Source organism: Numenius arquata, chromosome 7, assembly GCF_964106895.1.
Source record: "Numenius arquata chromosome 7, bNumArq3.hap1.1, whole genome shotgun sequence".
NCBI lineage: Eukaryota > Metazoa > Chordata > Aves > Charadriiformes > Scolopacidae > Numenius > Numenius arquata.
Window position 1 is genome coordinate 16,194,579 of NC_133582.1, and position 24,061 is coordinate 16,218,639.

At 42.8% G+C, this 24,061-nt stretch overlaps 1 protein-coding gene across 2 annotated transcripts; it reads left to right on the top strand.

Moving 5' to 3' along the window:
* Nucleotides 1–2,460: 2,460 nt before the first annotated feature.
* AMD1 (adenosylmethionine decarboxylase 1) lies at nt 2,461–21,104 on the top strand. Of its 2 annotated transcripts, XM_074150433.1 has the most exons (9): nt 2,461–2,980; nt 13,366–13,452; nt 14,902–15,028; nt 15,526–15,628; nt 16,470–16,512; nt 16,605–16,749; nt 17,778–17,870; nt 17,949–18,104; nt 18,618–21,104. In XM_074150433.1, the coding sequence occupies exons 1-9, from the start codon at nt 2,850–2,852 to the stop codon at nt 18,756–18,758; spliced, it is 1,026 nt and encodes a 341-aa protein (XP_074006534.1). In that variant the 5' UTR covers nt 2,461–2,849; the 3' UTR covers nt 18,759–21,104. The 2 variants fall into 2 exon arrangements, with proteins under 2 accessions (XP_074006534.1, XP_074006535.1); XM_074150434.1 differs by lacking the exon at nt 13,366–13,452 and having other exon boundaries at nt 2,871–2,980; nt 18,618–20,789.
* The last annotated feature ends 2,957 nt before the right edge of the window (nt 21,105–24,061 follow it).

The following is a 24,061-nucleotide window of genomic DNA, read 5'->3' on the forward strand; positions in this document are numbered from 1 at the left end:
GTTCCATGCGTATCTTTCAGCAATCCAGCCTCTCATGAAGGCAGCAGGCCTGCAGCCTTCAGCATTAATATAAACCCCTTTTAGGTGTTCATACCCATACTCTCTGGCTTCAAATATACTACATCACCCTGCTACTTTTCTCTCACTTCAGCCAAAGTACTTGCATTTTCAAATTCTTTCACTGTTTCGTGTTACTCGGCATTGAGATCATTTCCCTCCCTCGTGGCAGCTGGTGACACTGGCCTGTATTGTCCCTTGTTAAACTTTCAAACAAGTGCTTCACACCGTTTTGTAGGTTATGCTTCACACTGAGAAGCCTCCTAGAAATAAAACAGAATTTACCTCATTTTTTTGGAATCTTGTCCTCCTCTGCAGTGTCTTAGAAACATTCTTATGAGTGATTGGTGTTTCTTAAAACCAAGGAACACCAGTCACAGCTCGTGCGTTGGGCCCACTCAGACTAGCGTCTGGTAGCAGGTGAGAAGACATTGAAGTCCTGAATTGGGAAAGGCAGAGAAAGCACTAGTTGAAGGGGGCAGACAAGAGCACAGTCAGACTTCAGGAAATGCCCGCGTTCGGTGCACGTGGCCCAAGACATGAGGTGAGACCACGCTACAGTCAAAGATCAGGAAGTCAGAGACTCGCTACAAGACAGGATCCAAGACAAGAAAAAGACACGTTTGGCTGGGGCAATGTCACTCAGACCACTTACAAAGAGAAAGTAGGATTAAGTACCTGACTGAAAACCAGGGACTAACATTAAACTAACAGGAGGCAGGACAAGGAACTGGTATTACAGATCCAGAAACAAGGGGGGGGGGGGGGGGCTAGTATTAAAAATAAACAGGGAATATGGCTGGGCAGAGCCCATAAATTCTCAGCTGTACTTTCATAGCCATTTTAAGCCAATATAACCCATCATGGCTACTGAAACAAGTGGTCCTACACTCTTCATCCATAATTTCTTGTGCATGCCCAAGCATAACTTCTTATTTATTCCAGCACAGGCATTTATGTAGCTAGGATGAGAAGTGGCTTGGGAAACTGATGCAAGTTAAAGCTGATCACGATTAAAAACTATTAACCATGATTAAAACTAAGTAGTTAGCATTAAACCTGATGCAGTCCACCACATAGCCACAAAGCACTTGTATTGGCACAAAGAACAAGGCAGAACGCCGGCAGAAATAAATGGTTGAGAAAGGAAGACCTTTTTTATGGCCTTAACAACTTACACAAAGTTAATAAAAACCAGTGAACCCACAGCACTGGAGAACATGTTTCTTTGCCAGCTATAAGGCTGCGTTAAGGGTGCACACAGTGGCAACTGGCCACCTAGGGAATGATTCACATCCAGCTGCCTTGGGAATGACTCACTGGCTCAGTGAGTCACTGCTCCGCTGGTGGACGGAGCCCACTGCCTATTATGTTGGCCGATAGTATCTCACTGTCTCCTAGTAGGTACTCAATCATCTGTCCTCTGCCATCTGCTGTTGCTCGTCCCATCCTTTATATTGCAAGCTCATTGGGGCAGATACATTTTCCGTTCTTCATTTCTTCAGTAGTGAGGGTTTCCTTAGACTATGAAGTATGAATAATACCGGACTATAAGGTATTATAATATTGACGGGAAAAAAAATGTTCTAAAAGACCATAAAGCTGTTTGGTTTGCAACAATTTGCAACTGCAGGTAGTCAGAAATATTTACAGATGCACATACTCCCGGCAGATACTTTCTCTCCGGTGGGGCACATCCAGCTGCTCGTGCCCCCCTCCCGGTCACTTGCTCCTTCTGCCACACACACACACACACACACACGTATAAGTAACTTCGTACTCCTCGCTCACACCCGCACAGCAAGAGGAGTGCGAGAATCACGTCTGAACGCCCGCTTCAGCCTCCTCTTTACTAGCTAGTAATTAATACTCGTTAAGAAAGCGCAGGGGGAAAGAAGCACTGGGTGCCGGGGGAGTCCTGCAGCTCCGGCCCGGGAAGAGGCTTTATCTTCGGCCTTGCTCCTTGCTACGGGCACGCTTCTTTGGGGGCTCGCTCCCCCGTCGCCTCTCGGCCATGTTCAATCCTCGCACCGCCAACACCACCCCCCGCATCGCTCACCGCTGACCATTAGGCCACGCTTCCCCCCTCTCCACCCCCGGGGGCGGGGCGGTCCGACACCGGTGTGGCCGCTACACCGCGGCCCCGGCCCCGGCCCCGGCCCCGGCCCCGGCCCCGGCCCCGCCGCCGCCCGCGCTCCTGCTCCCTGCGGGCGGGCGGGCGGGCGGGCAGGCTGCAGTGGGCGGGGCCAGAGGAACCGGCATATGCCTCGACAGGCGTCAGCGCCGCCCTATGGGAAGCGGGGGAGGGCAGGCCCGCGCGGCGGCGGCCCAATGGCAAGCTCGGTCCTCCGTGATGCGGTTACCTGCGGGGTATAAAAGCGGCTGCGTGCGCGCTAGCCCCTCGCTTACACAGTATGGCCGGCGACATTAGCTAGCGCTCGCTCAACGCTCTTCTCTGTAACAGGGGAACACACGGACTACAAGGAACCGAACCGCATCGCCTGCCCGCCCGCACCCCCGCTCGGACTGTAACCCGCTCACACACGCTCACGCCGCATCCGCCGCCGGGTGGTTTTCGCTGGTTTAAAAAAAAAAAAAAATCTTTTTTTCTTCTTATTCCTCCTTTTTTTTTTTTTTTAAATTAATATTAAAAAAAAAAAAAATCCTCTAGAAGGTGAAACCCGCCCGGGACGGACTGGGACCCGGCGGCGGCAGCGCAAACGGTAGCGGCCGGGGGCGGTAGTTTGGTCGTCGTTAATTTCTGTGGTTGTTGGTTGCCGAGTTGTCTCACCATGAAGGAGAACGGTGCACACTTCTTCGAAGGGACCGAGAAGCTGTTGGAGGTGTGGTTCGCCCGGCAGCAGCCCGCGCAGCAGGAGCCGCACCAGAGCAAGGGGTCCGGCGATCTTCGCACCATACCCAGGTCCGTTAACGGCCGGGGTGGGGTTGGGTTGGGGGGGGGGGGAGGCGGTTGGGAGAGCTGCCCCGTTAAGGGGGTGGGGGGGTGTGTGTGGGGACGGCGGTGAATGGCCGGCGCAGGCGGGGCCCGGGTGTGGTGGCGGCGGCGGTGCGGAGCCGGCGGGCGAGAAGTGTGTGAGGAGGAGCGGGGCGGGGGGTAATGGCCGTGCGCGGGCTGGCGGCAGCGCTGACGGGGAGGCTGGTTCCGGGGTGGCTCGGGAGAGCCGTTGGTGGCAACGGCCGCGCGCGCGCGCGGCGGGCTCGCCCCCCTTCTCTTCCCCCCTCCTTCCTCCCCCCCCCCTCGCCTCCCTCCCTTGGTGACAGCCCCGGCCTCCGCCGAGCCGCGGGAGGGCAGGGGGTGACCTTCCGCCGCCCTCTCCCCGCCACCCCTCCCGCGGAGGCAAGGAGCCTCCCCTCGTCCCGGCCGGAGGTGGCGGTGGCGGGGAGGGCGCGGAAGCCATTGCGTGCCGCCACCTCGTGCAAGCCCTGTACGGTCCCTGCTGGCAACATGTGGCGGCGGGGAGAGGAGAGCCGGGCGTGTGCCGCGCCGGCCGGGAGCGCCTGCCAGGCGGGGCGGGGGGGGGGGGGGAGCGGGTGCAGTGTCGCAGTGCTGCTGGCGGCCGGGGGGGCACGGCGGCGGCGCCCACCCTTTTGCAGCAAGCCCCCCCCCCCCTCCCCCCTCCGCGCAAGCTGCGGCTCCCGGTGGCGACAGGCCCCGCTCGCAGGGAGAGCCGCCCAAGTCTTTTTTCTCTTAACGGTGGGGCTTCTCGCTCCCCGACGGCTTCGGGATGGGAAGGCTTGGGAAATCCCTGCCCGTTGAGACCTGTGCGGGGGGAGGGAGATAGGAATCGCCTTCCCGGCTCATGGAAGCTGGGAAGGGGCAGGGGAGATCCCTCTTGCTGTGGCGGCCAGGATTGATGGTTCCCTCACGTGGCCGGTTTCGCAGCGCCCTCCGGCACTGTTGTAGCTGGACAGGTTGATAAGCGGGAAGGCGTCGGTACGCGGGAAAACCCATCCCGTGCCTCTCCGTGACGGGGGTGAGCACCGGAGGGAGGCGGACAGCGGGGGGGGTAGGGTGGGGGGTGGCCCCCCCCCTCCCCCGAAGTGTGGCTGGAGCCTGGTCTACACGTGAGTCCGCTGGCCCCGCTCCCGGGCCGCGCTGCCGCTTCCCCCATTGAGAAGCGGAGGCCAATGGGAGCGGGGCGCCGCGAGGGGCGGGCCCGCCGTTGTCACCCAATGGGCATCTGAGGAATGTGCTGGCGCTTCTTTCCTGCCACCCGGGGAGGGAGGAAGAAAGGCCCCAGGCCCACGCAGCTCCCCGCGTACACGTGTTTCGGAGCCGGCCCTCGCTGGGAGGGGGACAGCTCTCCCCTCCTCTGGACGAGGGGTGCCAGCTCGGCCTTTGTCAGCGCGGTGGCTGGTGGCCACCTGCCGGTACGCAGCTCGTCTCTGGGGTCGTGCTGGGCGAGACAGGCATGACATGTCTTCACTGTGCCGTGTTTTATTGGGGTGGGAGTCTGGAAAGATGGGAGTACCTAGACTTCTGACTTGCCATAATGAGGGGTCCAGCTGTAGATCTGCAGAAAATCATGTTCTGGCACAAGTGTCCTGGAAGTGTCAGAAATTGGGAGCTTGAAGCACAAAGCAAAATCTCCTTATGGACTCAGAACTACGTACAGGTTTAGGAGGGACAATATTGGTATGTAGTCAGCTGACAGTTGAAAAAAGCAGGCTTGTATTAAGTGTACAGGACAAATCTGAAGGTTATACTTATGTCATTACTTTACTCTCAGTATGGTAAATGTTCAACTTTTCAGGTTTGGACGGTAGCTGGAGGATCTGGTGTTTTCAGTGTACCCAGATCTGCTTGTGTATATCACTGTTACCCCAAAGGGGTCTTTGGTCAGGGAGCTTGGAGGAGAGCTTGTCATGATGTATTGAAAATTTGGAATATGTTAAAGATGGTAGCATCTTTGTTCAGAGGCATATTTAGCATATGCTCTTTGTCTTTTCCTTTGTTTTGGTATTTCTCAGCAAATTTCCTGTGTGTAGAGTTAGCTATCCAAAGACCTGAATTGCCAGTGGGCAGGTAACTGCCTTTCCTGGAATAATGAATAGCCCATGTTGTGTGTGTCTGTGTATTTATACCACTTGCTCATGGGTAGTGGAAGCTTCATTTATGCCATGCCAGAAGCAGAATACATGGTTAGCTCTGACCTGTTGGTGTCAATGAGGTAGTTTGCCCATGTAACTTTCTGACTTGTGAAGCTATTTAGACCTTTTTGAAGGTCTCTCGAGACCCCATGTGGAGTATTGCATCCAATTCTGGGATCTCCAACATAAAAAGGACATGCACCTGTTGGAGTGGGTTCAGAAGAGGGCCGTGAAGATGATCAGTGGGCTGGAGCACCTCTGCTATGAAGACAGGCAGAGAGAGTTGGGTTTGTTCAGCCTGGAGAAGAGAAGGCTCCGGGGAGACCTTATAGCAGCCTTCCAGTACCTGAAGGGGCCTACAGGAGAGATGGGGAGGGACTCTTTTGTCAGGGAGTGTAGCGATAGGATGAGGGGTAACAGTTTTAAACTGCAAGAGGGTAAATTTAGATTAGATATGAGGGAGAAATTCTTTGCTCTGAGGGTGGTGAGACACTGGAACAGGTTGCCCAGGAAGTTGTGGCTGCCCCATCCCTGGAGGTGTTCAAGGCCAGGCTGGATGGGGCTTTGAGCAACCTGCTCTAGTGGGAGGTGTCCCTGCCCATGGCAAGGGGGGTGGAACTGGAGGATTTTTTTTTTTTAAGGTCCCTTTCAACCCAAACCATTCTATAAATATTGTGCTTAATATGGAAATCATCAGATGTCATTATACAGTTCTTTGAGATCCAGTGGTGTAGCAGATGCCACAAGGTAATAACTTGTATAGTTAATGTCCAGCCAATCCTAGAAGACTATTGCAAATCCCAGCTGAAATATGTACAGATGATCTGAGTTAACGCAGGCACTTTAGGATTCCTGTTGTGTTTTACTTTAAATGTGAAAGATTCCAAAAGTATTCATTTGACTTTGTGTTAATATGTTGGTGCTGGAATATACAGATCTAGTTTAGAGATGGCATTCTGCAAATGCTTTCCTCATTGACTCTGGTGTTCTGTTTGTCAGCTCAGGCTGATGTTTATAAAACCGCGAACTTAATTTTTAAAACTGCTTAAGAGCATTTAATACAATTGCAAGGCAGGTACTGTGATGGTTCCTTTGCATGGTTTAGATATGGCTGTAAAGTTTTAATAGAGAGATTCAAACTGTTAACTGTTCAACATGTGGTCTTTAACACAGTTTCAGAGCTGTGAGCAAGCTTTGAAGGCCTTTGTGTTAATTGGCTCTTAATGCAAGATGTTAATTGAAGCTGTGTATGTTTTTGGTAGGAAGCTGTGACATGTCTGCAAACTGCTGTTAACCTGTGTCCAGGGGTAATTATCAGTGATACTGTGTTGCTAGAATGAAATGAGGCTTATAAACATTCTCTTTTAGAAAATTGTAGGAATTATTTATTACAGGTGATAGATGCAAATGCAAAAACCCTGAATACAGCATACCCCACTACGCTCAGTCTATAAGGGCAATTGAATAAGCTAGTTTATATTGAACAGAACTTGAAATCAAAGCTGAAACTGTAGAACAATAGCTAAATTAGAATCAAGTTGCAAACCAGTTGAGCTTGCCTTTTGTATTGTAATACCTGCTTAGTAGTGAAATGTGAGCCATTCATCTAGTGAATGACTAAGCTGGTGTTCAAAGCTAAAAATTTCCATGTTGTTTGTGCTTGCTAGAGATCAGATATTTTGAAGTCTTTGCTGGATATCATCAGCAAGAAAAGGAAAAAAAGTTCAAGAACTGATGCGATTAAGAAACTTTTTGCATTTTTTCCTCCTGTTGGTAAGCCTGCTTTCTAGAGTAGAGTTTGGATAGTTGTAAAGTATTTCAGAAAAGATCTGATTAAAACTTACTGTTTTAATACATTCAGTAAAGGCCCCAACTAAGAATTTAAAGAAAAATATTGAACATGGCCTTTACTTCGCTGTTAAGATTTGGGGGTGGGTTTGTTCATTTGCTAACCAGTTCTGGAAAGGGTCTTGTGGTTGAAATAGTGGCAAGCATCTGAAGATGATGCCTACCCTACTAATTTTGAAAAGTGGGATGAAGTTAACGTTTTTGTGGTCTCGAAATAATTTGCTTCAACCTTAGTGCTTGTTCTCACTATGCTTTGTAAAATGTGGGGTTTCAAAAAGGAGGGTTTCCTGAAAACATGATGAGCATGTTATGAGTCCCGGAATTCTGTGTTGAGTAGTGGATACACTGTCCCCACAACAAAATAAGATGTTTATTCCTTCACATGATGTGCAACTATGCATTTCTCATCAAGAAACTGGAAAAAAAAAAAGTGTGGTAATGAGCAATATGGAGTGATACTAATGGGAGATTCTCATCCTGTGCTACATGAAAACTTCTAAGCACCAACACAGTCAAGTGTCTAATGCCAATCCATAAATACTTGCCTTGTACTGCACCCTATGGCCTGAGTGAACTCACTGCTGCACCCCTACCCGCTCTCCCAGTCCTCAGGGCCACAGCAGTGTCACCTGCCTCTCCTCTCAAATGGGGAGGGTACAAGGGCCTGGACCATGAGCCCTGTTCTACTCTGACTCCTGCAGGGCTGCTGAACAAAACATGCCCTGTGGAGCCTGGGAAGAAGGTGGGGTAAGTGGGACTGTGCCAGGATAAGGGCTTCTGTCACTGTGCACTTGCTGAGCTTTTTTACATGGCAATAGAAGGTAATCTGGAGACTGCAATAACAATAAAAGGCTGCAACAGGAGCAGGAGCAATATGCAGCCTTTAAAGCAGTACCTGTGGCCATCTTTGTGCCATTGCTGAAATATCTTGGTGTCATTTGGGATGGTGTTCTTTAGTAGTTGGCTCAGGGATTTCTAGGTAAGAAGTGTTTTGTGAGGAGTACTGCTTGGAATCACTTTTGATGTGGATGCAATATTCCATTCAGGTGCCTGTCTTTAATTCAAGATTAAACTCCCCAGGGTCATGCACTTAAGTTTAAGGGAGATGCAGACAGTATTTTTCTATGTGCTCTGAGCACAGATATACAGGGTGGGTGGTTTTTGTGCACTCCACAGATAACTGCTGAAGTAAAGTTATCAAGTTGCCGGTGCCTTGTGTCTAAATTCAGGGTGGGAACATAGCTCAAGATAAGTTATCTTCAACAGCAATTTATAAATAAGCTATAATTCTAATAGGAAATAATTCACATGCATCTGTATGCAGAAGAATACTCCTGCTGCTAGGAGATACTTTAAAAGCTTGTGATTTTTGTGTAGTTGGTCTGTGCTGTATCTGCCTGTTTCAGGATGCTTGAAACTAGTGTTGCAACTCTGCTGACACTGGTATCTAGCCAGCTTCCATGCTCCTTGGCTACAGCTCCTCTGCATAGGCAGCTTAGACAAGGCATTGAGTTTGACTCAATGGTATTGGTAGGAATTTGCCTAATTAATGGTAGCCTGCTAATGAGGTAGCTGATACATCTGTTGGCTCCTAATAATACTTAGTAGGTAACAGGTGAGAGAACAAAATGTTGCTCTGCAGTTGAATGCTCAATTTTAAAACAAAGTTTTACAGTAAAGTACAAGATGAAGATGCCTATTACTTTGATTACTACAATCAAAGTAGTTCTGTTTTAATGAAAAGCTATGCAAGAGTATGTATACAGCTTAAGCTGTCTTTAGGAGTGTCACAGGATTTATTACCTAAGAATTCCTGCCCTACTGCAAAACCACTCTTCCTCCCAGCACTGCCTGGGCTGTGTTAGCAAGGTACAGTTACTGGAGTGGTGGGATGGTATGCTGGTGGAGGCTGTTAATTGCTGATAGGAACAAGTTCTTGATGTAGTTCTTTATCTCTTGAAATTTCTGTTATCCTCTTCCCAGTTGGCCTGAAACAGCAGGATTGTGTTACTGCCTGATATGCTTGACTCCTATGTTAAGAACTTGTTTTACCCCTGAAGGTAAAGGCTCAGAATAGGCTAGTAACTTGCCTTGAAAATTATGGTTTTATCTGGCAAGGAAAACTTGATTCATTGCTTATTCATTCCTAACTTCTCAGAAATATGAAATAAAGGAGCAAACATGATGGTTCGGAACTTGGTTGAGAGGGACTGTTGACTATGCATTTCATTACACCCTTTAAACATACTTCCTAAAAATTAAATTAAAATACTTCTCAGCTTTGATAGGTTTTCCGTACTGACATTGCTGAGTGGCAGTTTGAATGGAAGTTATCTGTACTCTAGTAACATGTCTGTGCTGATAAGGCACTAAATATTGCAACGCAGGTATAGCAGTAGATTGCTAAACTCGACGTCTTTTCTTTTGGCATGTTCTGCTAATCAAGTATAGAACAAGTAGTTTTCTACTATTCAAGCATGAACAGTGCTTCACGCCAGAGTAGATGCATTCCATTTTTATTTGGTGTTCTCTGAGCATGTGCAGCCATTTAAGATGCATGGTGCTTGCCTATTGGAGAAACTATTTTGACTTTCAGTAGGTGTCAGTTATTTGAAATTTCAGGAGCAGGATCTTACAGCTTTGAAATGAAGCGGGTAATAAGCCTACAGAACAGTGGGGAGTTGGTCTCAATGCATTTTCAGTTTGAAGTTCCAGTGGATGTGGGTCTGCGATGGAACTTACTTGGCTACCAATGATTTTCATGCATCATAGTGTACTATGCTTGGCTTGAGTATGGGAAAGCAGCCTTCAAAATGTTTAGAATTGTCCTGTTATCTGACTATGGGAAATAGTTTAGGAAATAGTAATGCAATCCCCATATTTCCCATTGAAAGGGGAATTCTGAAGAGCAGAAGCCCATGGTAGCATTTTATTGAGAATTAGTCTCTTTTGTTCCCCTTTTTCATTTGGAAGCTTTGCTTCCCAGTTACAAGTTCACTCAGTTATGAAATAAGTAATGTTCTCAAGTATTTCACAGTTACTAACTTTGAGAACTTTTACTTGACAAAATAAAATGGGATTAGCTGCAATACGTGTACTGATAACCATTGAAATACTGTTTTTAAGGTGTTTCAGTGGGGGTGTACATTGCTTGTCTTTAACTAGTAACAAATAATTATACATATTAAAGAAAGGGAAGAAATGCAAGAGTTAGACTTCGAGTGAACTCGGTTTACTTGGTACAAAGTAGTCCCAGATGTTCTTCCTTAGCTCTGCTTTAAACAATGGAAAATGTCAAATGCTAAGGTCATCTTGTTTAAATAGATTATAGTGAGATCAAATCCAGAATGTTAGTGGCCTTTCTGTAGTTTTCTATACTTAACTTTAATATGCGTACAGGTACAGGCGAGTATCTCTGCAAAACTTCTCCCTAATGTGGCCAAGTATCACTCTGAGTGCTGTAACTCTTCGTATATTTTCTGTATGCTTCTGGATCAAGCTTGGCATCTTGTATGTTTCTCACCTTGTAGGCTTTCTTCCTTAGTGCTACTCTAATAAGATCAAATTATGAACTTAAAACTTTATTCTTGTAAAAGCTGAATGCATAAACATTTAGCATGTGCTTAGTTACGGGTTTTGTAGTGGAATAGTGAAAACTGAGCAAAACTTTAATATGTGAAGGTCTTGTGCAACGGCAGTTTTCAGCCATGGCACCTAAATGCCAACTACAGTACTAATGAGCATAACTAGGGACTTTCTTTGCATGGTAGGCTTTGGGCTTAACATGCAATATTGTATTGTTGGTAGCATGCTGTACTGATCCTTCCTTATTGATCTACTTGAAACATCAAAATTGTAACATTTTTTTCCTCTACTAATATGTGATTGAAACTTAAATGAGCCATTTTCCTGAGATGTCTGCATGTGAACTGCCCTATAGTGATACTTCAAGAAAATTCTCACTGGTCTATATAAAGCTAAGGTTTTGACTGTCTGACCAGGTAAGAAGCTTGTGAAGGCTGAGACGTATGCTCTTGCAAAGCCTGAGATAGTTACGCACACATTAATACTTAGACAAGTACAAAATCAGATTTGTGGTAATGTACAAATGGGGTTACTGCAGCTCAGCATTAGGCAGTATAAGGGAACTCTACCTGAGCTTTCATAAAGGCTATGGCAGACACTGAGTATTTCCTTAATGGCAGATAAAGTCTCATCAGTAGTGGTGCTGGAATTATTTGAAGTTACTCCACCATACTAAACCAAAGTAACATGTTAACCTAGTTCAGTTTACAGGAAGCGTATAATAGGATGTTAGAGGGAAGATACTAAGGCTGGCGAACTTAAGGAGGTGTGCTGTAACTTCCAGAGAAAACTAAATCCTTTAGTTGTCTTCTCAGCAAAATAGCCTAGTTGTCTGTGAGTGTTTGAAAAATAGGTATAACATTCACTCTTTGCATTTACCAGATTTTTCAAAGATGAGTTGACACTTGCATGTTCATACTTAAGTATCAGGATCAGAGCCAAACAATGGCATAAGCGTAGAGCTGAATAAATGCGTGGAACTTTATCTGAGCAGTAAAAACAAGCTCACTTTTTGACATGCAGATTTGGGTAGTCTATGTCTATAGTTGCAGAAGAGCATTTCATCAAGGTTCACTAACCCAGGGTGGTAAAGAAAACTGCACTTTGATTTGAAGTATCCAGTAATACCACCGAGTTCATAAACTTGTTCAGATGTGCACTTAATTATGAGAGATCTTAAGATACATAGGATTATCTTTAAACTCATTCCTAAAATGAAGCTACAGAGTAAATTAAGTGCATTCTGGGTGACTCCTAGATAAATACACTGGTTTAGTGCAATGTACACTTTAAAAGGGAAAATCCTTAAGTGTTAGTAGTAAAGGTACAGAATTCAGTTTCAAGAGGCATTCTCAAGCAAGGGAGAAATCAAGGCACTTCTTTGCTGGGGTGTTTAGAGAAGCAAAGAACATCTGGATGTTTTTAATTATATGTACAGTGGAATCTAAAACTTAAACTTTGCAAACTGACCAGTTTTCTAAGGGGAAAGATTGGTGGCTGAGGGAGGAACCCTGCTGATAGAGTTAACAGTGAGTGCTCTGTCCTGAAGTACAACTAGGGAGCTTTTGGAGTTGTCAATGAAGGGAGAGGGGTCTGAGCTTGAGAAAGATTGGCTCAATAACTGTCAGCCTAATCCTAATATCTTGCTTGGCAATTCTTTCATGCTTCCAGCTGCGAAGGATCCTATAGTTGTCTAACGGGCTGCTTAGTTTTATGCTGGGTTAGTAAATGTCTTGTTTCATGAGTTTTCAGCACAAAAGCCAGCACAAACCTGTGGGTGGAACATGCTATGGGAGGGGAGCGATGGCAGAGGTAGGGCGGCTGCAGACTTGGAACTTTGCAAATTTGGGAAGCTCTATCTGTTCCTGTCTGCTTTACAGCAAACTTGACTGTATTGTATTCTGCTAATTTGGTGTATACACAAGACTGAAGTGACAACCGAAGTAGTTTTTTGCAAGTCTGTCACTTCTCATGAGTACTTGAAAGTCTTTGGGCTTTATTTGAGCCCATTGATTTTTTTTCTATTTCTTAATAAAATTCCTTGTAGAATGAGTAATGACAGTAAAGAATTGAAATATTAAACTTCTGCCACTATACTGAAATCTTGTGCTGTAGCTTCAACTTGCGCTACATGAAAATAGTTCAGTTTATTTTCTTGTAAGTGTAATATTCCAAACTATTTGCTGTAAGTCTTCTATATCTTCTAGAGGTAGAAGGAATTCTATGGTCCTGATTGATCAAAGAGGAATTCGGGTCATTAAGATGTGTTAATTTTTAGGGCTGGTTTTCAATTAAATTATGGGTTTGACTCTAATCTGGACAAATAAAACATGTTAATGTTAACGTGCTGGTTTATTACTCTAGTAGTTGCCAATGACTATTGTGACTGAAGTACATGGAGATTCAACCTAAAGCATACCTGCAGTTATAGCAATGAATTTTATCTCAAACATGTGAGATGGCAGTGCTTAAAGTTATCCTGACTTGCCTAATTAGAAGCTTTGAGTTGCTGTTTGACAACTGTCTTCGTGCAGCAGGTTACACTAACAGATCTTGAGGAGTACGTAGCCATTGGGAGATAAGAATTGGATATTACTGTATTGGGATAGTTTCTATATAAAAGTCCTCACCATTTGTGCTCTCGGATCCAGAAACTCAAAACAAGAGCTATAGTCTTGTTTGGGCTATACTTTCTACTCGGGGTTCCAGAAAGCTTCAGTTTGTCTAATGTGTTGTTTGTGCTTTTCCATAATTTCTTCACAGGATTGAGTGGGACAAACTTCTGGAGAATGTGCATTGTTTGATCATAAGTGTGACAAAAACTGACAAGCAGGAAGCTTATGTACTCAGGTAAGCCACTAGCTTATTCTTTTAGTCTCCAGAGACTATTCTTTTAGTCTCTAAAGCTGTTGTATGGAACCCACTTGGCCAAGAATCCAGTCTTTGTCATGAACCATGGGATCTTAAACTACAACTTGCAGGGGTCTGTTAATCATAATACTGTCATGTGTCTAGTCAGTAACAGAAATGTCTTCATAGTTACAAGTGTTTGTCGTCTTTCTTTAACTGAAAGGATTAAGGACAAGGCTGTGGTGTTTCTGTACCTGACCCTTGAATTTTGTCCAGGGATAAATAAGTCTCCCCATTTAAGAGGTTTAGGATTACTTCTGCAGAATAGTGCATGTAAGTGTCACACTTCAATCAGCAAAAACTGTATCAGTAGATTGGCTTTAACTCCAGATAGTGCAATCAAGTGGAACAACTCTTGCAGCTGAGCTAAGGACATCTGTAAAACCGCAGCTTTCCTGAAATCCTGGGTATTTTTGTGTTGTGCAGCAGTTAGTTGTAAGGACACTACTTCTGCCATATGTTTTTCATCTTGCAAAATACTTCCATACTCTTTCTACATGAACTTTACAGACATATTGACATTCTCTGTTTTACTTCAGATTACAAAAACTGAAACTTTTGTACTCTGAAAGACTGCCTTGAAGGCAAGGTTGGGCTAAGAGCAAGCTAGTCAAAAAATCTGCTGAAGTCTTGTTTCTGCAAGCTTCATATATTTAAAAGAGAATTCTGAAAAGAATGTAACTGGATACAACTGTATCCTGGATGAAATATAACCTTTAGTTTGAATTCTGAAACAGCATTCCAACCTGGGTTAGTGTTTTAAGCTAGACTTATTCCCATTGTTCTGTTACTTGGTGAGAAGATAGTAATACATGTTTAAGTGTTCTGGATGTAGTATCAATGCTAATCTCCAGTTCAGTGGGACTGTAGCTAAGTGTCTGACTTACAGTTTAGGTATAGTTAATTTCTGTATCTTATGTGTAAGGTGTATCATATAGCTATGCCAGTACTGTCATTATGAGACTTCCTGTTTCTGTGGACAGGTGCTAATTTACCACTTTGCAGTAGTCAGCTTTCCTAGGAGATGCAGCCAGACAATTTATGAAATTCTTTTAAAGCTTTTGCCTTTTTTGATTTGACTTTCTCATAGGCTTTATTTCATCCAAGAAAGTCAGATTTCACGTTTGACTCTGTTCTGTGTCTGGGCTAAGAAAATAAATTACACGTTTATGTGTATTCACTTGCAGCAGGTACTTGTTTTGGGAAATCATAACAGCTCTCAAATATTAGCTAAAATCTATTGGTTTGATCCATTTGCCAAGCGTGTTTATGTATGTTCAATTACAGTAATGCATTTCATTGGGATAAGAACCAAGATCTAACCATTCTCTCTTGGCTTGCTTAATATAGCACACTTAATATTTTTAACATACCTTTTTTTTTTTAAAGTGAGAGTAGCATGTTTGTCTCCAAGAGACGTTTCATTTTGAAGACGTGTGGTACCACCCTCTTACTGCAAGCACTGGTTCCCCTGTTGGAGCTTGCTAGGGAGTACAGTGGGTTTGACTCAATTCAGGTAAGGTGCCAGAAATTGCTGCATCTTCTTAGAATGTACAAAAAGCTTTTCACTAATATTTTGAGTTCACAGATTTTATTAAATATTCTGAAACTTCCTTTCGATTTCTGTATGCTTTCCAGAGTGGGAAGATCATAAGATTGCTTGGTCAGCTGTAGGATTTAGCCTTCTGTTTGCCTCTTAAAGGCTGCTAACTTACAAATGCTGTTGTGCTGAGTTAAGGTTACTTAAGGGTGAAAGAATTCCATGTCCGTGTTAGTGCTAAAGTCACTGATGTTTTCTTGTGGAAAACAAATTTGGAAGTAAGCAGTCTCCTGTAGCTTACAAATTAAGGAATTACCATCTGCCTCTGCAATGGAAATACAACAAGTAGCAGTGTTTGGACAATGAAAACTTAGGTCCTGTGAAAGCTTATACTAAATGCTTGCATTTTGCTAGATTTCTAGATTCAAGATAGACAGCTGTATGTAGTATCTAAGACACTGTTATTTTTTCAGAGCTTCTTTTATTCACGTAAGAATTTCATGAAGCCTTCCCACCAGGAGTACCCACATAGGAATTTCCAGGAAGAAGTAGAGTTTCTTAACGAAATTTTCCCAAGTAAGTTCATTAAACTTCAGCAAAGTTGCACAGCTTGTCAAGTGTTGGTGTGGAGTGGGAAGTGATGAAACAGGACAATACATACAGACTGCCAGGCCATTCATTCAGCAGTCCTTGCGGTTCTGTAGCCAGCACAAGCTTCAGCTGCATAAAAATCCAAAGCTACAAATACTTATTTTCTGATTTCTTACACTAACTTGCCAAGATCAAAATCATACTAAGCTTAACACCTTGTCATAACTGAGGTCACCTTCAGGCTTTCGAATGGAGCAGTAAGTCAGTCTGCAGAATCCAGCTCTCACTAACCCTAAAAGCCTCATTAAAAAGGTAGAATAGTAATTTAAGGTAACAGGTACACTGAAAAAAAAGTAAACTTTTTGCAGAAAAGTTGCTGCTCTAAAGATTAAATTCAAACATTTAATAAAATCTAAAACGTATAAGAATAACCTTGAATTTTAACTACTGGCAGAAAAGTTTTTTGAAGGAACATGGAAGCTGTAGTACTTACCTGAGTTATTTTAAAAAATGCTAATCGTAAATTCATTAAATAGATTCTTAAGAAGGCTAGGGGTTCTATCTGTGCATAGCTAAAGCTGTAATCTGAATTTCCTGCTGGTAGGCTCTGTACTGGGGTGTCCAGACTACCTTCTGAGGGAGTCTGTTTTACTGATTATTGGCTTTCCATTCCTGAAGTCAAATGCCTGCTTATTTGATACAGATGCTGACTGTATCAGTGGTCTGTGAAAGACTTCCACTATATTTAAATGTGAAATGAAGCTAATCTTTTACATAAAGTATCAGCTGTGGTATATCAACTGGAAACTTTTTTTTTTCTTGTCAGATGGAGCAGCTTATTGCATGGGGCGTATGAATTCTGATTGCTGGTATGTATGTGAAGACTTTGAAATCTTTGGGGCTTACAGTAGAACTTGGTGCTTCTAATATTTATTACATAAGTGATTTGTATTTTTTCTAGGTACCTGTACACCCTGGATTTCCCAGAGAGTCGGATATCCAATCAGCCTGACCAGACACTGGAAATTCTGATGAGTGAGCTTGACCCAGTAGTTATGGACCAGTTCTACATGAAAGATGGTGTTACTGCAAATGATGTCACTCGTGTATGTTTGCTTGAAACCAAAATGTTTTGGGGAATGGTGGAAATTGGGCAACAAAATGCTTCACTTGCCATTTAATATGGGGGTTATTTTTTGGTAGGAAAGATTCTCATAGAAAATGTCAGGTTAATGTTTTGAGGGTGAAATGAATTTAACTCCCTAGGAACATTTTGGGAATATAATTTCACATTTTCAATGCCCCTGCTTTAGTCTATTGAAAGGAGCAATTTGCAGTGCTTCAGGTGATCAGAAGCTTATCCTCTGAAAAATGGAAGAATAAAACCACAATTGAGTAACCTCCACTGAAGGATGGAGGTTATGAGGAATAAGACTTAGACCGAAGATAATGAATGCCAAGAGAATCTAGGTGTCAAAATCAAAGTTAAATCGTGGAGCCATTTGGGGGAGGTGGGGAGGAGGATTTAAGGTCTAACCATAACTTGATGGTTTTGCCTCCTTTTCCCCTTTTCTCCAAATGGGAAAGTCCTGTGACATGAAGAGGTTTCTCTGACAAGTGCATTGACTTCATCTGGTTTTCCCTCTTAGGCTTTGATTCTCATACTGTATTTGCTATTGAGATTTGGCTGTAGCTCAAGTATTGTGTGGGAAATCAAACTGCCTGGGATTGTACTTCATTCTAGGGATTAAAGAAGTATACTCTCACTCTGGAGTAAATGTAAATGGCTTTCACTTTGTGGATACTGGTTGAACAGGAGCTCCGTTTTCCATTTTAGTTGCAGAATCGGTTATGTATTAGAGTTGTAAGCTGTTCCCTTTTCCTGGAGGTGTGCAGCTTGGTTCTGTAAGAGGCAAAGGATCTGATAACTCATGTGCAACTTGGCACTCGGTCACTTGGTAAGTGACAGGATGGCAAAGCAAGTTCATCTACAGTGGTACAAATTACCAAACTGATTTGTTACTGGGAAAATTCTGGTGTCCTGTCCTCTAAATTGGTGTTCATTCTGCCTTTGAGGTAAATCTGAACAAGTTTAAGGATAAACTGAGTGATGAAATCTTAACTTTTGTTTCAGATGAGTGGAATTCGTGACCTGATACCAGGTTCTGTTATTGATGCTACAATGTTCAATCCTTGTGGGTATTCAATGAATGGGATGAAATCGGATGTAAGTTTTACACTTATTGATCATTAATATCAATATAAATAGTAATTATTTGGCAGTAATAATATTTTATTTTTTCAGGGAACTTACTGGACTATTCACATCACTCCAGAACCAGAGTTTTCTTACGTTAGTTTTGAAACAAACATAAGTCAGACCTCTTATGATGACCTGATTAGAAAAGTTGTAGAGGTTTTCAAGCCAGGAAAATTTGTGACAACCCTCTTTGTTAATCAGGTGAGTTTTCTTGACTTAGCTTGTCAGTTCCTGAAATGCATATAGACAGAAACAAAGCAAGGCTAGAGATCTTTTTACTGGGGCATTAGTAGTTTCCAGTATGCCTCTATATTTGGATGGTAGTTTCTTTGGAAAGTGTGCACTGAATCTGATCTCCAGGAAATTTAAACACTAAGGCAGCCTGATCTCAGTATTTAGTCTAATGACTTCCTGTGCAGTTCTGTGTAGGCATAATTTCTGCTTTGGCATTTTTTTGTATGTGGCTGTAGCTGTCGGTTGTACAAGTGCTGCTGGTGATGCTGTCAGCTATTCGCTGATAGAAAAGCAGTACCGTACACAGGGAGCAGAATCGCTGCTTGGGGTTAAAGCTTCCTGCAGCACTGCCAGGCACGGGTTTGAGGCACATTAGTAACAGTACCACAAGAACCATAGATAAAACACATATTGTGCTAGTCCATCTTTAAATGCTAAGTTTAAAATTATCTTTCCCTCTTTCCCTCTTTTGTTTTCTAGAGCTCTAAATGTCGTACAGTGTTTTCTTCTGCCCAGAAGATTGAAGGGTTTAAACGTCTTGATCACCAGATTGCCCAATTCAGTGATTATAACTTTGTTTTTACCAGTTTTACAAAGAATCGCCAGCAACAGCACAGTTGATTAAGAATGAAGAAAAAGCGCAAAAAGAAATCCCATATAGAAGGTGGTGGTTGCTTTCTAGTTAATGATTCAGGGGGCCATGCTTTCCACTCCCACCACCTTGTAGTTGTGGAAAGCCCTAGGTGTAATCATAGTATAACCATTTTGAATTGTATGCATTATTATATCAAGGAGTTAGATATCTTGCATGAATGCTCTCTTCTGTGTTTAGGTACTCTATGCCACTCTTGCTGTGAAATTGAAGTGCATGTAGAAAAATCTTACTGTATGAAACTTTACAACACTTGTAAAAATGATTCAGGTAGAATTACACACAGTATAGTTTTTCTCCAGGTATCACCAAAAATTCCCCACAGACAAGGCTTTCGTCCTCATTAGACTTTAGCCTCAACCTGCTCACTGGGGACAGTTCTTTGTTAAATTGACACTTTTTTTTCATCTATGTTGTGATTTCAGTCTAAAACTGTTTTTGACAAACTTTTATGATTTCTAATGAAACTCATTCCTAATTAACACTTCCATGTTTGGAGAAAGTTCTTAAAACAGTTACAAATTGTTTTGCTACTACAGGTGATGGTTGATTTATTTTTAAATCACACTGACTTTTCATGCTCTACTCAAGCTTATAGGAATTTGCTCAGCTATACCATAGCACTGGGCTAATACATTGGTCTTTCACCTCTAGAAACTCGGATATAGGTACTAATGCAGGTTAAATTTCATCTTACCTTAATGCTCGTTTATCTGTCCACATCCCCAGGCTGTCACACTGCTACACAATGGCAGAATTTGAAGAAGGTCCCAGACTTGATAGGGGAAGAGCTGAGTCGGGATGCACTCAGTGCTTTGGCATAGTTGTGTGACAGCTTTGCAAAGTGCAAGTTTATATTGGCACCAGACATTTTCTTTCCTAATCACCAATTATGTCAGACTAAGAAGCTGGTGCTCTTGAGCACTGGCAGGTAGATCTAGTGAAGGAGTGGAATTTGCCAGGCTGGGTGTGTTGATTGGTTTGGATTATTCTGAGTAAAACCTATGACCTGCCACTTCTAACTGTAAAGAGTGCTTCTAAACTGGTCCGGTGTCACTTCATTTTGTTGTTCCAAGCAAAGCTAATGCCTCTATCTTGTGACAGTCTTGTGACATTGTTGTGCATGTGACTTATGTTGTATTTGAGTGTTGTGACTTCATCTGTTTTTTCCTCCCAATTACTAAGGTGGTTCCTCTTACTGTGACTCAAGGGCATTAAGTGAAGGCATAGAACAAGAACTGTCTGGGACACCTGGACAGAAGTGAAGTAGAATGCTATTCATGGAGCATGAATAAGTGTGTAATTCAAAGTCACTTTAATGGGTATTGACTAAAATGCAGGCTTTAAAGAGCTGGCACACTTTCAGCTATGTTTGGAAATGCTGGGATTTTAACAGCTCTGAGACCAGCATGTTAACTACAAAATTGAGATTTTTTTTTTTTGTCCCCCCTCTTGTCCTCACAATGTTTTGACTCTTTCTGGTTTGACGCAATGGTTTTTTGTTCCTTCTGTATTTATATATGAAGCACTTTTTCAGTGCTTCTAAACTAAAGTCTGCTTGGTTAGAAATCAAGTGGTTGGAACATTTTGAATTTTTTTTATTTTAAGCATATTGTTGAAGTTCTTAGCAAGTAATTGGTAACACTCATTGTAAATGGCACTAATGCTTTTTGGTGTTAATATTGAGGACCAATACTTCAGTGGGTTTTTTTTTTTTTTTTGTTAAACGTTGTCCCAACTGACCTGACACTTTTGTTGGCTTGAGGTCCTTTAAGTAGACCGAAGATTCCCTTTCAAGTAATACCGAAATACACATTTTACAAATAGAAGCATAAGCCTCGGCTATAAAAATGAAAGCTGTTGAATGGATTATTGAACTATCTAGGGTGATCAGGATGGGGGGAGTATGGTGTTTATAATTTCTGTGGTGTTAGACTTTGATCATTTAAAAATATCTGTACCACAACTTAATGCTTCAATAAAAGTTCGCTTAAATTGTTTGTAGTGATGCTGCAATTCTACCCTTCACACTCATCATGCTTTTTGGTACCAGATGGTTTAATTTTGAAAAAGATTTGTGTTTCTTCTCCTGAATTGCTTCAAATTTACTTTGCTTTGGTAGGGGATGCATCTCAACTGTTAATGTGTTGGTAGTTTAAAATGAGACAGCATGTCAAAGGGAGCCAAATGAAAATGTTACGATGTTCTTGAGGCTAAAAATGTTTATCGAAATGAACACACAAAAATTTGAGATTTGCTGTCTTCACCTAACCTGTATTTTTTCCTTGGCATTAAATATTTAAGATATTCCTCTCAATTAAGACAACTTCTGTTGCTCTTAAGTAACAGAGCTCTGACATATGCTTATGGTGCTTAAGCTTAGACTGACTTTGAGAATTCAAGTTGAAGTGAGTCTCGATAAAGTAGGCATGTACCTAATCTGGATAGTAAACTAGGCCAGAAGCTGGTGGCTGGGAAAGGCAGTGCTAAGCAGATGCAACCGACTTAACTGAAAGCTCCATGATTCCATGTGATCAGTCCTACAGGAATAGCAGCTGCAGTTTAACCATACCTGCAAAGCTGTAACAGTGCTGATATCCCCCGAGAAGTCACCTAAGTAGGGGAAACTTGTTAGTGTTGAAGGCCTAATACCTTTAAATTGTTCATTAGTCACCCAGAACCTAGTCTGGGATGCTAGATTTCTCTTAATTTTGCTTTGGAATATTATATAGTAACTTCTACTTATTTCAAGTATTTAACACTGTTGAAAATGCCTAATTCTTCTATGAGAAGAAGAAATTCCAGCTTACAGCACCAAGTGATCCTGTCTAACAGTCTCAACTATGGCCAGTCAGCAGTAACCAACCTCTGAAGAGCTGTTTTCTAGACTGAACTCCACAAAACGTAGTGTTTTTCTATTTTAAACTGACTTCGCCTGAAAATTGCAGGTTTCCTGTAAAATTACTTGTCATCGTCACGTTTTGCATTGGGAGTGTTCTTCAATAATAATCCTTTACACTATCCCTTCTCTCTTGTAAATGGTGCTGATAACGGATATGAGAACATTGCTCTAACAGAATTCTGTTAGAGCAACGCAAATGCAAACTTCGCTGTAGCCATTAGCTGTGTTATATTTCTGTGAACAAATCAATGGAATAACCACTGTAAAGGGGTGGGAAGGGCTTTTTGTAGATCTACTGTGGGATGAATCCCATCCAGGCTTCTGGGTGTTTGAGGTCTGGCTTGAAGCCACCTGTGGTATAGGGAGCATATCTTACTCCACAAACTTTACTGCTATGAACAAACAAAATCACAGAATGATACGGGGTTGGAAGGGATCTTGGGAGAACATCTAGTCCAACTCGTCTGCCACAGGAGGTCCATCTAGAGCAGGTTGCACAGGAACATGTCCAAAATGTCCAAACCCTGTGTGCTTTGAGAGGAGACAATCTCAGTGAAGACTAAAGTTCAAGAGAAGGCACCAAGTATATCAGGGTTTGGTTTTTTTTCTGGTGCTAGGTCACCTGCTTGATTCAGCAGTTCTAAAACTGAACTTGGCTGCTAAATGTATCCCTGTGTGCCCAGGGACTGCTTTGTATTTCCCCTTGGTAGCCTGTCCTTCCTTGTGTTTGTTGAGGACTTCCTGCATTTGAGCTCCGTCAAAAGTGATGAGTGCAGGGGTCACAATGTCCCAAGAAAAGGAAGAGATGAGCTTCAAAGCTAATAGAAGCAATTGAAAGTCTGAAGAATGAAGATAATACTGGTTCTTGCAAAACTGGAGGGTCTCATCTTCTGCTGTGAGGGGGCAGAGAGGGAGAGGCAGACTGCAGATAGTAGGACAGTTCAGGCGAGAGCACAAGGTAGTTTGGTGTGTCTGGGCAACCCACTGTAGTTTCAAACCAGGGTGGAAATAGAGCTGTTGGGACCAATGCTGCTATTGAACCATTTGAATAGGCGTTAAAAGCCACCAGGTTTCAGTCCTAGGCCTCGACCATCATATGTTGATGCCAAAAAAGATGAGTCTGCTCTGGTATTGGGATCTGAGTGCAGGATAACTCTAGGAACAGGTATTGGCTGTCAGTCTGGCTGCTGCTTTGATGGTGCAGGATTATGTGTTGACAGAGAAATGTTGAAGTTTCCCTAGTGATAGTCCTCAAAGCAATGCCACTAATACCTAAAGGTACAAGGCTTGGAAGCAATGCTGAGGATACACTCCAGAAGTATAGAGTTCTCCCAAGCTCTAGTGCCAAAACAATATTAGAGGTGGAAAAAGTTGCTTCCAAACAAATTATGTGTAATTTGAAGCCTGTTAAAGTGTTAAAGCAGAGCCTGTGGCCAAAGCCTAGAAGGAACAGGACAGTTCAGTGCTGACCTGTTAAGTTCCTGTGTGATCACAGTAATGACAATTCAGTACAAAGTTAATGAACAACTGAGGAACTCAGGTAGATGGAGCTGAGCAAACAGGATTCAGGTGTAAAGGAATGCAGAGAATCACCTGCATGTTCTTAAATACTCTCAAGTAAAAAAATACTCCAATTTGAAATGCTTCCACAGCCATGCTGTGAACGTACCTACAGACAAGCACTTGGAAGAGAACACTGTCATTAGAAAGCTACTGAGACAGGCATTTCCTGATAGTTTGTTCCATTTGACTTTCAATTACGTGTTTAACTTCAGGTTAAGTTACACTTTCTCATCCTGTGGAATTGCTGCTGGTGTAGCCCATGGGCCGTTCTGCACATGGCTTTACAGTTCAGGCTCTTGTTTGGGGGAGATTGGATTAGGGTAAAAATTACTTACAGTATTTGCTGTTATACTTCATGCCCACGACTGCTCGATATTCTTCTGTTTCTTGTTATAGAACGTATATGTATGTGTGTGTCTGTATATGTATCTACAGTACCAGAACTGCTGTTATATTTAAATTTAAAAAAAAAAATTAAGTAGGCCCTAGAGAGCCTTACTTCTGCAGCTGCCTGAGAGCCATATCTTAATACACATTTTACATTCTCTGTAACAAGCTTAGTTCTGCCTTTGGCAACTGCTGTAAATTTTAAATATATGTGTACAAGTATAATATGTAAAGTCACATTTAGGGGCAAATTCAGACACATGAATAGAATAATCTCAGCATTTTTCATTCCTGGGTTAGCCAGAATATGAAACCACATTTTTTGCTATTGTAGTTCCTAGTGTGCATGCTTTGCCTAAGCCCTAACTTTAAATTATGTAATTTAAAGCATTTGTGTTATTTTGCCCACTTACTTTTTTT

Bases quoted from the DNA above. Each gene is read 5' to 3' on its own strand.
- AMD1 (XM_074150433.1), top strand. From the start codon at position 2,850: ATGAAGGAGAACGGTGCACACTTCTTCGAAGGGACCGAGAAGCTGTTG. The intron at 2,981-13,365 runs GTCCGTTAACGG...ATTTCTTCACAG, and splicing joins GATCTTCGCACCATACCCAG to GATTGAGTGGGACAAACTTC. The intron at 17,871-17,948 runs GTAAGTTTTACA...TTATTTTTTCAG, and splicing joins TGAATGGGATGAAATCGGAT to GGAACTTACTGGACTATTCA.